At 38.9% G+C, this 13,385-nt stretch overlaps 2 protein-coding genes across 2 annotated transcripts; both read left to right on the top strand.

The window, feature by feature from the left end:
- The first annotated feature begins 2,261 nt into the window (after window positions 1–2,261).
- Window positions 2,262–8,742, top strand: LOC146553626 (uncharacterized). Its single transcript, XM_085253788.1, has 6 exons — window positions 2,262–2,728; window positions 4,632–4,814; window positions 4,906–5,163; window positions 7,017–7,115; window positions 7,386–7,403; window positions 7,673–8,742. Exons 1-6 carry the CDS (start codon window positions 2,662–2,664, stop codon window positions 7,744–7,746), a joined length of 699 nt encoding a protein of 232 aa, XP_085109914.1. The 5' UTR covers window positions 2,262–2,661; the 3' UTR covers window positions 7,747–8,742.
- A 338-nt stretch (window positions 8,743–9,080) lies between these two features.
- Window positions 9,081–13,154, top strand: cdc20 (cell division cycle 20 homolog). The gene is made up of 11 exons (XM_085253785.1): window positions 9,081–9,219; window positions 9,577–9,787; window positions 9,896–10,035; window positions 10,113–10,209; window positions 10,291–10,416; window positions 10,952–11,148; window positions 11,256–11,350; window positions 11,451–11,688; window positions 11,829–11,954; window positions 12,503–12,620; window positions 12,716–13,154. The coding sequence occupies exons 1-11, from the start codon at window positions 9,112–9,114 to the stop codon at window positions 12,892–12,894; spliced, it is 1,635 nt and encodes a 544-aa protein (XP_085109911.1). The 5' UTR covers window positions 9,081–9,111; the 3' UTR covers window positions 12,895–13,154.
- The last annotated feature ends 231 nt before the right edge of the window (window positions 13,155–13,385 follow it).

Consider the following 13,385-nt stretch of genomic DNA (forward strand, 5'->3'; position numbering starts at 1 on the left):
CTGCAAAATAAGTCCAGATGCATATCCCATGATGCATTGAGCATTTCTGCTTTACTCACCTCTTTTATCTGTCTACCCTGTGGACCCCCAACCAGTCACAGCAGATGGCTGCCCCCCTGGTTCAGCTGGTAGTTTCTTCCTGTTAGAAAGGAGTGTTTCCTTCCCACTGTCACCAGCTGCTAGCTCATAAGGGTAATCTGATTGATCATCATCAGATTTTATTGTTGGGTTTTTTTTTGCTGTGTTATTGTAGAGTCTTTACCTTACAATATAAGGCACGTTGAGGCAACTGTTGTTGTGATTTGGTGCTGTATAAATAAAACTGAATAGAACTGAATTGAATATCTTGTGATTGGAAGGTCTGTTATTTTATTTGCGTTTTAAGCAATTATTTGGCGCAGACTGTAAAAATGTTGATGTTTATGTAGCACATTAATGACTCAAAAGAGGGAGAGATGACAATTTAAAGTGAGCAGCACCACTTTACATATACAAGGTGAAAAGGGTGCTTAAAGTAATTCTGTCTGATGTAACATAAAACAGCCCTGCCTCTGTGCTCATTTCCTGCAGTACCACAGCAGGTTGTTTATACGACCACTTCCCATGCGTGCTACGTACCGCCCATCTTAAGAATTCCCTTGCATAAGACTGAGGCACTGCTGTCGTCCACAAAAGACCTGATTACAACATCAGCATCCAGATAGTTAAAATTTCTAAAAACATAACAAGCAGACACTGCCGATTTGAGCCCACGGTGTCTAATCAATGTGTTTCTGTTATGACGGCATGAGTGTGATTGTGTAACGTGTTAGATATGATTTTTTTTTAAAAAGGAACATACAATTCTTACTTGACATGTTATCGGGGGTAAGCAGAGGTGTGGCCGCCAGGATAGGAGAATAAAGGTTGTTTTCATGCTTAACTAGCAGCTAAATATGTTTCTAAGCTGCACCTCCCAGAATCATTGACCAGTCAACTCAAGGCACAAATGTAAATATTAACTCTTCAGAAGAGTAATGACAAAATTAGAACATTTGTCTGAAAGTTGAAGGCACAGCAAACATATAAACCGCAGAATATACAATATACAGGTGGGTCCATAAGTCATTTTTTCCTCAGTACACCAGCAAAAAGGATAAAAAAAAAAAGAAATTTAAGATTAAAGACTATGCATACTGTAATCTGCTAAAGTATTGTGTTAACTGTTTGTACTACAGCAATTCTTATGCACTCTCCCCAAGAGGCTAAATTGGCAGAGAACAATTTAATGGCCCGATGAGGATCTGTCTGGTCCCTCGTTATTCCATGATACAAAGAGGAGTAAATGTATTTTAGTAGTAAGCGCAGACATCTTTTTTTCCTCCTGTGCTAGCTTCAGTCTGCTGATTTGTTTTGACTTTTTTTTTCATTTCCTCTCTTGAGGGTAAAACTCGATAACTCAGAGACATCACAACCCAGCCTGAAGTTAAGCGGACTGACTCCATAATTCACAATCAGATCAGATTGCTAATTGGAAGGTCAGGCTCCTCCAGCATGTATGTCAAAGTATCCTTGGGCAAGATATTAAATCCCAAGTCGCCCCAGATGCATCCATTGAAGTATGTGTGTGCAAATGTTAGGCAAAGTTCTTAGACATAGAAAGAAGCACACGTACGAATGTTTGTGTGTGGCTGAATAACACTCGTAGTAAGAAGATGCTCTGAGTGCTCACACAGAGTAGAAAAGTGCTATATGTAAAGTCAATTTAAGCATATAAACTGAGTTTCATTGTTTACACTTTCAACACATCTCTGACAGCAGACAGCAGCTGTGTTAAACTGGACTGACTGCAGGATTTGAGCAAAGGGAGAAATCTGCTCTCAGGGATATCAGGCTCAGGGTTATCCCTCTATAAATACCTTAAATTTAGTGCGTCTCCCCCAAAAGTGCATACCTGTCGTAGAAACACAAGCAGGGTAGAATAAAGTAATAGAAACATACAGGTGCTAGAGCCCTTGAATAAGTCAGAGTCGTGTCAGGGTTCAGAATTCGTCACGTGATAGGCGGTGACGGTACTTACCGGTGGATTTAAATTAGGAGACAGTCCGGCAACTTTTGACTATTATGAATCTATAAATGCGTTGAGTTACAATATTTACATACAGATGGAAAAAAAATAAATAAAGATGACGTGATGGCTCTGATTTTAATTATTTACGGTTTCCATGGTTACGCAGCGCTGTTTTGAATTATCAGTCGAGTCCTTTCCTCTGACTTCTTAACTTCGCTGTTTTGAAAGCTACCTTAAATGACCTTTGGCTGCCCCACATGCTCCCCGCACCACCACCACCACCACCACCACCACACACACACACACACACACACCAACAGCAACTCCACCTTACCGGACAGCCAAAAGAGAAAGCAAGGCGGAAGCCTGAAGTCAGGTGAACCGAAACGTAAACGCCTAGAGGATCGGGTCTATCCGACTATTGCTGTCGTTGTGTCTGTGGAGTAGTTTCTGTTAAAGCCTGATGGATTGGTCATCCTTCGAGCACCATTTTAATGAGGAAATGGCTTAAAGCACACTACTGCTGTGGAGTTTGTGCTTCTTTGACAGATGAACAACACTGAATCTGACACCGAGCGCCAGCTACAGTACAGTCCTGTACGCGTGTAGAAATGTATTCATTGCGCTTTGTTTTGATCCTATCATTTCACGTATGCCGGAGTCTTCCTGTCGATGCAGGTAGGAATCACGTCTTTAAAAAAAAATGGTTTCACTGTAATTCATTAAATAAATAAATAAAATGTATAGGATTGCTTAATTTCTTTTGACAGAACAGCAGGGACGGCTTTCAGCAGCTTCAAACAGTGCATGAATCCACCCATTTTCTGTTATTCTCTTTAATCTTCGGGTGGTGGATTTGACTGGATTTAATTCTTTCACAGGTCGTTTTATTTGTATGTGCAGGACTCCTAGGAATATAAAACAATGTCTGGCCATGTAATCAGAAACTGAAACAACCAAACAAAAGTTATCTGTGGGCGTCTTATGTTGAATTGTATAAAGTTATCCAGATACAAAACAGGCAACTTGCACAGTACATGATTCTTTTATTGCATCAATTTGACAAATGCAGTGAATTTTAAAATATGCATATATATATAGAGAGAAGGAGAGATGAAAAACAATCAAAATATACCGAGGGATGTGACGCTGCAAAGCATTTCAAAGAGCTGCACTTGACTTGATTTAGTGTTGGTTATTTAATCAACTATAAACACTGTGTGACAGAATGTAGAAATCACCACATCTTGTTATTTCACACCATGCGATTAACATAAAATGTCTATCCTGCTCCAGAAAGCAGAAGTATGGTAAATGCAAAATATTTACTAGAAAGGCTATTAGCTTTTGCTTTCAGTTTTGCTTTTGTGAAGTGAAAGTTAGATACATCAGTTCAGTGTGATTTGGTTATTCCCCCTCTAAGGGAGGGATTATGTAATTGGTTGTGTTTGCAATCTAGTGCTCCAAAGTTTTTTGGGATATCATTTTCAGACTTTGTGTGATGGTAGATACCAAAAACAGCTCGAGATCATTTAGGTGAAAATTGGGTCAAGATCAAGGTTCAGCAAAAACTTCATATTACCCACAATTTCTTATGGATTGTCTTCACACTTTGCAACAATATACTTGTGGGACACGAGTACCTAGGCTGACTAAGCATTTGACTTTCATCTTCCTTTTTAGCACCCATTTACAGTTTGCCCATTGGATCATCTCCAAACCTTAAAGCAATATATTAGTCAAACAAAGCACTATCTTTGTTTGAGTGCTAAAGCCCGCCCCTCCACACACCCCCAACACAAGGTTATATGACTCTACAATGACACAAAAAGATTAATATACTACAGTAGATTTTCATATTACCAATGAAAAAACTTTTTTCCTCACAGCTCACACATTTTCATCTCCTGTGACACCATGTGAAACGTGTCCATAGGAAACTAAAGCTTGCTGTTAATAATGCTCACATGATAATATGATAAATTATTGTGTGTGGTTCTATCTCTCACGCCATCTCCATAAAAGACAACAAGAAATAAATAAAGTGTCAATAGAAAATTGTACTTAGTAGTCAGTATAAGCTTTTAATGATATAAGTTAGCATATGATAGAATACTGCATGATGACCTTTTGATGTGTTAGACTGTTGTTCACTACAAAAACTTGTTCTGTTCTCTTTCTTTGTTTCTTCCCACAGCGATAATAAGAGCTGAACCACTCTTATCTTCACTCCCTTCTGAATCCCACAACACACACATAAACCTGCATACGCACATACATACGCACTAACATTCCTCTGTCTATGAACAGATGTATTCACTATTGTATTACTTTTGTATATAAATAAAGACCAGAGCGGTAACAGAGCGCACTTCACAGGGCCCCCACTCTGATGTGAGTGCTCTGTGACCGCCCTTGCAAGTAAAAACTGCAGCGTGTGTGTCTCCACTCTCTGACACTCTCAGCTGAAGAAGTGTCATTTAGAATAAATCTCTTGACATAAAGCTACAATTGCATTTCCTTTTTTCTTTATGTTTTTAAAATTTATATCTGGTTTTTGTTTTTGCCCATATTACATTAGATACCGTCGTACTGCAGATCCAGCAGTGGAGGAGGGCAGGAAGTCAGCAGGTTGAAGAGCAAGTCCTTCTCAATGGAATTCCTTTAATGGGCAAAAGCCCAGAATTCAATGCAGTTATCAAAGCCGTATTAGATGACACACTCCTAACATCTCTTATCAGTTTCAACCAGACCTCTTCAATACGTAAGAAAATCAAATTGTCTTGTTTTACAACTGAACATTTGTGTAAGTGAGATTGTTGTCACCAGGGCCACAACCCATTAACTCTCAACAGGTAACCACACCATTCTTCGTTCTCGAGAATGCACGTGGGAAGGGTCTAAGCTGCGCTGGGCAGATCGTGTATTTGCTGACAGCCAGTTGTACCTGACTCTCAACCAGAATGACATGTGGACAGCCCACGTACAGGAGGCGGTGGCCATCAAAGCGGTTTGGGACCAGGAAGTGCAGCAAACAAGAGCAGAGAGACTCCATCTGCAGGAGGGATGCGTCAAGCTGATGAAGCATTTGAACCTTTCTGAGAAACAGTCAGGTATATTTTACTTCAGGCTGTTTTCCTGCCTGCTTTAAGCGCTGCGGAACAAAATCAGTTCAATAAAGTGTTGAACTTAGAGAAACTTTTTTACTCCTGCTCCGACTGCCCTTTTTAAACTTGTCAGATTCTCCAGCAATAACTGTAATAACATTTTTCTAAGCAACCCATAAGTATAATATGCAGTAATTCATGTCTGAATACAAAAATAACAAAATATTTTCAATGACATATACTTGAATGATACACTGCTCTTCAAAAGTCTCGAGCCGCCCCTCATTTATTGTTATATGTTTCTAGGAAAATGGGAAATAAGTGCAGTGACTTATGAAATGTACATTTCTACAAATCTGTGCACTTCTAACAAGCTTGAAAGTCAATATTTGGTATGACCACCTCTATTCTTCAAAATTGACTCCTTTGTTCACAGTGAGTCATTATCTGGAACAAACACTAAGCTGATAGCTTTAACTCCTTTGCAGTGATTACAGACCTAAAAAATGAACATTTAAGGACTTACATTTCCATCACAGTTGGGCAGACTTTGTTAAGAATAAGAAGACGATGTTACTTTGTCAACTTTGATTAGCCTGCTACTGTAGAAAACAATAAAGTTAGTTTAAATTTATCCTTACTGTGTCATATTTGATTTGAGGATATGCTGAAATTCCTTATCCAGAAACAGGACATTTATTTATTTAATGCTAATCTTTTTAAAATGCAGAAAATGCGTAATAATGTATCTCATAATCATTTCAGTTGTTTAGTTTTAAAAGCCTCTTTGAAAGTAGTAGTAAAGGAATGTAGTACAGTACTGTGCAAACGTTTTGAGCCACCCCTCATTTATTTGAAGTAGGTGCAACGATTTATTCAAACATGTGTAAGCGTGCACGGAAAAAAAAAGGCAAAACCAGTTTGTCCAAATGTAAGAAGCTTGAAAGTCAATATTTGGTATGACAACCTTTATTCTTCAACATGCGCTGAACTCTCTTAGGCAAGCTTTCCGGTCATTTCTTTAAGTAGTATTCAGGAATAGTTCTCTGGGCTTCTTCTAGTGCACCACTGTGGGTTTTTCTATTTTGGTGTGCTTTTACTCCTTTGGAATCATTTTTAGGCTGGAAATGGAAACTGGTCTCATTAAGCTGCTTTTTAAGGGTTGGTGGCTCAAAATTTCTACATTTATAATTTCATCATTGTTGACAAGATCTCCAACACCACTTGTGGAAATACAACCCATAACCATGACAGAGCCTCAAGCATGTTTTACAAATACACACTCACTGAGACGGTACTATTTTATGTCTGTCATACTGTGTTGTCTTTTGTATTGTTCAGAATCAGCTAAAAAAAAATGGGAACAGCTGCTTGTAACAAAGAGCCTAAAAGCACAATTTAAAATTGGTTCTTTGCTAAGTTCGTTATAAGTGCTCTATAAGCAAACATAATACCGGTTTATTGTTTGAGGTAAGTTTATGCTTAAATGATTCATAAGTCAGTGTTACATGGCCTTATCAAACAATAAAAAAAATACAACAGATTTGTCTGAAAATGGTCAAGCAGCCAATGTCCAAAGAAAAACTTTGAAAGTCTGGACTTGAACTGTTGTTAATGACCACTTTTAAAAAAAGACAAGAGTCTGGCTTGAAATACAAGATATAAACAAATAAGGGGCAGCTCAAGACTTTTGCACAGTTATATATGACGCTAAAACAGAAAAATGGGCATGTACTTAAACAAAACAACTTTGTTTCATGCAGTTACAAGAGTTCACCTCCACATACAGGACATACGTGTTTTGGAGCGGAATTTTTTTTTGTTGACTGTCGGGTTACAAATTTAACATATTTTCTTAGTTCCAGGAATTCTTCACCTTCATCTTCTGGTCCCACTCCTGGCGCTCATTATGTTTGGTGTACTAATTATGGTCAGCATCGTTATCTACAAAATAAAAGGTGGGCATTGAGAATTTTTCTTTCTTTCCATTTAGATGTCAGCACATGAAGTTGTGCATCCTTTATTCACAGTTCACTGCTTAATGTAGCAACAAGATGCATGTTTAAGAGGTGACTGCAGTCCAGTGTTGCACATTGTCATTTAACAGAATGTGCTGACCTTTATCTCTGCCCTAACTTTAAACTGTCACATGATTTTAATGACTCTTATACCCAAGAGAAGTGTAAACTATGTTCCTGTGTTTTGTCTTTTTCACACTTGCTATGCAGGTTTCAGGCACCCTGGAGGTAAGAAAACTACAACTGTCATGTGTTCTCTTTATTTTCATGCATTTCTCTGCTCGGAGTCCTAGTGAAAGATTCAGAAAGTTAAATATTAAGTGAAGTCAAACAGACTCCCTTTGCTTTTCAAAGGTGTTTGTGGCCCAGTCATGTGGTCTGTCTAAAATGACTGTAACTATAGTATCATTAAAAGTATCATTAGAGATTAAAACCACATATTCATGAACTCAGTAACATGTCACATACCATAATCTGTGTTTTTCCTTTCCCCACAGGTGTCATTGGCTCAATTGTCCATTACCACAGAGATATGAATGAAATGACTGAAAATGATCGGGAAATTGTGTAGACGTCTTCTGTTACAATACCTCACAACTGTAATAATACTAAAAAAACGGATGATATTTCCAGCATATTTCTGTATGAAAACTGATAACGTAGCTCCATGAATATCAGCAGGCCTTTGCGATGTGTAATTCAAGCTTTAGGTAACATTCCTGGCTCCAGTGAAACATAAGCTTTTGTTTTTTGCATTAAAATTGCACAGTACTCTGTTTTATGTAGAATATTTAAATGTTATGTTGTTTTGCTACTGAGAGACTGATCAAAGTGTCAAATCCTGGTTGTTTTGAACTAAAAATGTGACTGCAGCATCTTTACTTGAAAAGCTTTCAGTGTAGTTGCACGTCTCTTTATACCAAACACTGTTGGGATTCCTTGGCCATGAGATTATTTAAGTAAATTACTTTTTTTTATTTCCTACTGCTTTATTTAGTTTTTTTTTTTCTGTTGGCATGTCAGGTAAGAGGAGAGCAGAATAAAAGTATAATCTGGAATTCACATTAACCTGTGATGTCAGAGTTATCACTTTATTTAAAGTAAATCCTGATCATGTAAATCAGGGGTGTCCAACTCCGGGCCTCAAGGACCAGTGTCCCTGCAGGTTTTAGATGTGTCCTTGATCCAACACAGCTGATTTAAATGGCTTAATTACCTCCTCAATATGTCTTGAAGTTCTCCAAAGGCCTGGTAATGAACTAATCATTTGATTCAGGTATGGTGACCCAGGGTGATATCTAAAACTGTAGAGTTGGACACCCCCGATGTAAATCAATTGACCAAATGCCAAGCAAACAAGAAAATGACTTTAAATCTAAATGATAGTGCATAATAAACAATAAATATTTTATTTGTTCAATACTAAAGATGTTTGTTTGAGGTGCCTCCTTTAAGCTGTGGTCCAGACCTGTGTACAGGTGTGTCAAGGTGACTGAAAACCAACGTGTACACATCAGTCAAAGAGCAAAGACACAATATATTATCAGACTATGAGAAGATTTTTGCTTAATCACTCAGCAAATATTTATATTTAAACTCTCCCTGAAATTAATATTTACCAATATTAGATTCTTAAATAAAAAAATAAAACCCAATATTTATTTATTTATTTTACTAGCCTTCAAATACAGAAAAATATACTTGATAGCGGTCTCTTGTTTTAAAGTAAAGCGTCTTACAGGTCTTTAGTTTTGTGTCGCTCTTTAAATTCATACAGCGCAGACCTAAACTACAGATAGAGGGCGACACCTTTAAGTGGAGAGGTTTCTTTTCATACGTTAAAGAAAGTATCATTGACCAATCACGTTAACGTATTCGTAAACGTCACCATAGCAATGCGCTGAGCTTACTGCAGCTTCTTGAACTAACCAATCGCATGAGCGCTCTGTGGCATTTAAACGTCGTGGCGTCATACGCACGAAATTCAAAATCGAGAGAGAGACAAGAGTTTGTGCTTCTCTGCATTTCACGTTTTCTCGACGAGGTGAGGTCATTGTGTTGATTTTGAAATTGCAGAAATATACTTTTAAATTCAATCACTAGTTTTAAGTTTGTTTTGTTTATACGTGAAATCATTTTTAATCGGTTAAGCGATGGTGCTAACGCGTTCTTTCATTGGATTCATGCTACACAATCGTTTAGCTTGGTCACGTTAAGCTAACGTTCAAAACAAGAATAGAAGCATAGCAAAGTTTTTCAATCGGACCTGACTTACTTTTTAAATGAAGACATTTTTGACAGATGCTATCCTAGCATTAGTCTGAGCATCGTAGCTGTCAGTAAGCCTTTATACTGTTTCAAATCAGATACGGACTTACTGTTTATCTGTTGTGATGTCCAGGTCTATGAAAACGTTGATAAAATGGCGCAGTTTGGGTTTGAGAACGACATCCACAGCATCTTGAAGCTGGACATGCCGATCACAAACGCTCCCATGGCGAGGTGGCAGAGAAAGGCGAGCTCATCAAACACATCCGCCCTGAGCGGCTTGTCGCCGGGAAAGTCTGCTAATGTGTCCCTGAGCTCATCAAAAACACCAAGCAAAACGCCAGGTAGTGTATTTGTCTGCATTTATACTCGTATGTCGGGGAAAGCTTTGCAAATGTTAACCACTGGGAAGTTTTTTTTTTTTTTTAAATTTATTTTTTTATGGGTCATAGGCAAAAACAAGAAACAAACCCCATCCAAGATGGGGGGTGATCGTTTCATTCCCATCAGAAACAGCAAGCAAATGGATGTGGCAACTTTCCTGCTGACAAAGGAGAATGAGCCAGCGGACACAAACACATCAGTTACATCAGTAAGTTGTGTAACAAACACTTAAGCTTCTATTTGTACAAGTAGGATATCAATCAGTGTGGCTCCCTGTGTCTGAAGGAAACCCAGAAAGCGTGGTCTGTGTCACTGAATGGATACAACGTTGAAGATGCAAAGATCCTCCATCTTGGAGGGAAACCACTTAATGCACCAGAAGGTAGAAATATGTGCATTTTATAAATATCTGCTGTATTGAAGGCAATTCTTTTTATTCATTGTTGCTCTGTCTTGTTTACAGGCTACCAAAACAACCTAAAAGTCCTCTACACTCACACAGCAACCCCTGCCTCTATTAAAAAGTCCAGATACATATCTTCAACTCCTGACAGGATCTTGGATGCTCCTGATCTTAGAAATGATTTCTGTAAGTTGGGCACTTAAGAGGATTTTACATCTCTATACAATTGACTTTATTTAATTGCAATGAATCTTTAAATGATGCCACAAATTTACAGAAAGGCAGAGAATGGACGCTGATCAATAGATTCTAAAAGAGCAAATCTTGTATGTTTGGTTTGAAGTCCTTATTTGTGACTTGCATGCTGGAATATTTAAGTCAGACTTCTTACTAGAAAAGTTGGAGCAGCCCTCCAACCTCATAAGCTAAGATGGCAGTGCAAGTCATTTTTGTTTCCATTGTTGTCCATGACTGGCTGTATAAACGCTATCCAGATCACGACAAGGCTCCGTCATGAATGCGCTGCAGCATTTAAGAGAGAGAGAGAGATCTCTATCTCAGAGCAACACCATTCCCAAGTTGTTTTCCTGTTTATATATGTTCCCGTTTAATAAATAGGAACCCAACTGAAATTCAGTGTTGCATAAACATCCTAGTTTAGTAAATTAAGAATACTTTAACATGCAATATTAATTTAGGCTTTTTTTTCTCCCCCCTCTAGATTTGAATCTACTTGATTGGAGCAGTAGAAATTTTCTCGCTGTTGCTCTTCATAACAGTGTTTACCTGTGGGATGCCACTCAAGGAGACATCCTTCTTCTCATGAAGATGGAGCGTGAAGAGGACTACATCTGCTCCCTGTCCTGGACTAAAGAGGGAAGCTACCTAGCTGTTGGCACCAGTGACTGCAAGGTTCAGGTCCGTGTGGAGATCATCGTGCCACTTGAGTCCAAATGAATATGGGACATATCAGAACATGTGTTTTATATATATTTTTTTTATAAATTGTATTGATTTCCATTTAGTTGTGGGATGTTGAAAATCAGAAGCGCTTGCGCAGCATGGCCAGCCACACAGCAAGGGTTGGAAGTCTGAGCTGGAATGACCATGTTGTCTCCAGGTAAAAATGTTTCTCCTACCAAAGACAGTGGTGATATCTCCCTGGTGTTTTCCATTTTTGCACTCAAGTGTGTGCTCTCCTCTTTCACCACCCCCTGCAGTGGCTCCAGATCTGGACACATCCACCACCATGATGTGAGGGTGGCAGACCATCACATCGGCACCCTGACTGCTCACGCACAGGAAGTGTGCGGCCTGAAGTGGTCCCCTGATGGGCGATACTTGGCTAGTGGAGGCAATGATAACTTGGTGTGCATATGGCCCCGTGCACAGGGGGGCAGTGCTGGCAACGACAGCCAGCTGATCCGTTGCTGGAGCGAACATCAGGGAGCAGTCAAGGTGAGCAGCAAACAGAAGTTCAATATGCTAATTTTCTCCTTTTCAGTTTCCTCTCCCTTCCTGCTCCTTGTGAAAATTTAATGAAGACTGAAGTTTAAATATTCTCGTTGCCACTTGTGTATGCCTTTCCATTGTTCTAGGCTCTGGCCTGGTGTCCATGGCAGCCCAATATCCTTGCATCTGGAGGTGGTACTAGCGACCGCCACATCCGTATCTGGAATGTAAACAGTGGCTCCTGTATCAGTTCGCTTGACACTCAGTCCCAGGTAACTGCATCCTTCCAGGGATGTCAAACTAATTTTACATTGTTGGCCACATACAGCTCACATTGTTCTGAAATGGCCCCGATCAGTAAAACTCCGTTTTCTGGCAGTGTAAAGAAGTTTAAACATTTAATCTCTGAAATCTCTTAATATAGAATAAAATTTCAACAGCATTTCTCAGTTTTTCTATATTGTAAAATAAAGGTCTCGCCCAAAATTTCCACTTTTTGTTAATGCATAACAGATTTAAATAGTTGTAGAGGATTAAAATGAACATTTCTGTATTAATATTTAAGTGCATATAGTATTGAGCTACTATAGTGTGGAATGAATGGCGATGTGGAAGGTCTTTATCAATAGGAAAAGCTGGTTCAAGTTCAAAATCATTTCTTTCACTTTCAAGAACTGTCCAGTGGGCCTAAATGGAGACTTTGCTTGGCCAGTTCTGGCCCTGCACCTGTTTGACATCCCTGTTCCACACAGTTCGGTTTTAATGGTCATTCCCACTAAAATGTGTTTGACTACATGTCTCATCCAATCCAACTTTTTAGATCTCATCCCTGGTGTTTGCACCCAACTACAAGGAGCTGGTCTCTGCTCATGGATATGCCCACAACAATGTTGTTGTCTGGAAATATCCCTCTCTCAGTAAAGTCGCAGAGCTCAATGGTAAACAAGTCCCGTCCACATAAAGGCACATCCAGTGAACTGAGAACCTGCTGTTCCTCCTTTCTCCTGGTATAATTTGTTTATTTTTCTTTAAGGCCATGACGACAGAGTTCTGAGTTTGACTCTCAGTCCGGACTGCTCGACTGTTGCTACTGTTGCTGCAGATGAGACCATTCGCCTGTGGAAGAGCTTCGAAATGGATCCCATTAAGAAGAAGGCTAAAGAGAGGATGGTGAAATCAACCAGCAGCGTCATTCATCAGTCCATCAGATAATTTTCTTCAATGAGATTTTACATCTGTTATGAGTTTGAGTTATTTGTGATATATATTTTTTCTTAATTTATCCACAATAAAGGAAACCACCTGGTGTTCTGTGATGCTCCAGTTGGTGGTTTAAAGTGTTAATGGCCGTGTGTGTGGTACTAGTGATTTTTGTCAGTCAGTTTTTAAAATGTATAGCCTAGGTTTTTCTTTTAAAATCTGGATGTTCTGTATACCTGGGTTATAAATAAACACTTCACCATATCGGCTTCCCTTTGTGTTGCTTCATGTTGCCAGGACCAGTTTAAAAGTTTACTGGTGTGTTGTTTTCAAATACATCCTGCTTATGATGTAGAACTAAATCTGCTGTTCATTGTCAGACTAGAGCTGGCTTTTGTTACATCACAAAAGTTGATCTATTATAACGGATCACTTAATCTGCTGTTATTCTGTAGTGTTTGTTGATAAAATGCAACCAACTTTGTAGATGTGTCTCAAGTATC

The sequence above is a fragment of the Mchenga conophoros genome, linkage group LG18 (assembly GCF_057382185.1).
Source record: "Mchenga conophoros isolate Kocher_MC1m ecotype Shallow Benthic linkage group LG18, M_conophoros_male_GT1.1, whole genome shotgun sequence".
NCBI lineage: Eukaryota > Metazoa > Chordata > Actinopteri > Cichliformes > Cichlidae > Mchenga > Mchenga conophoros.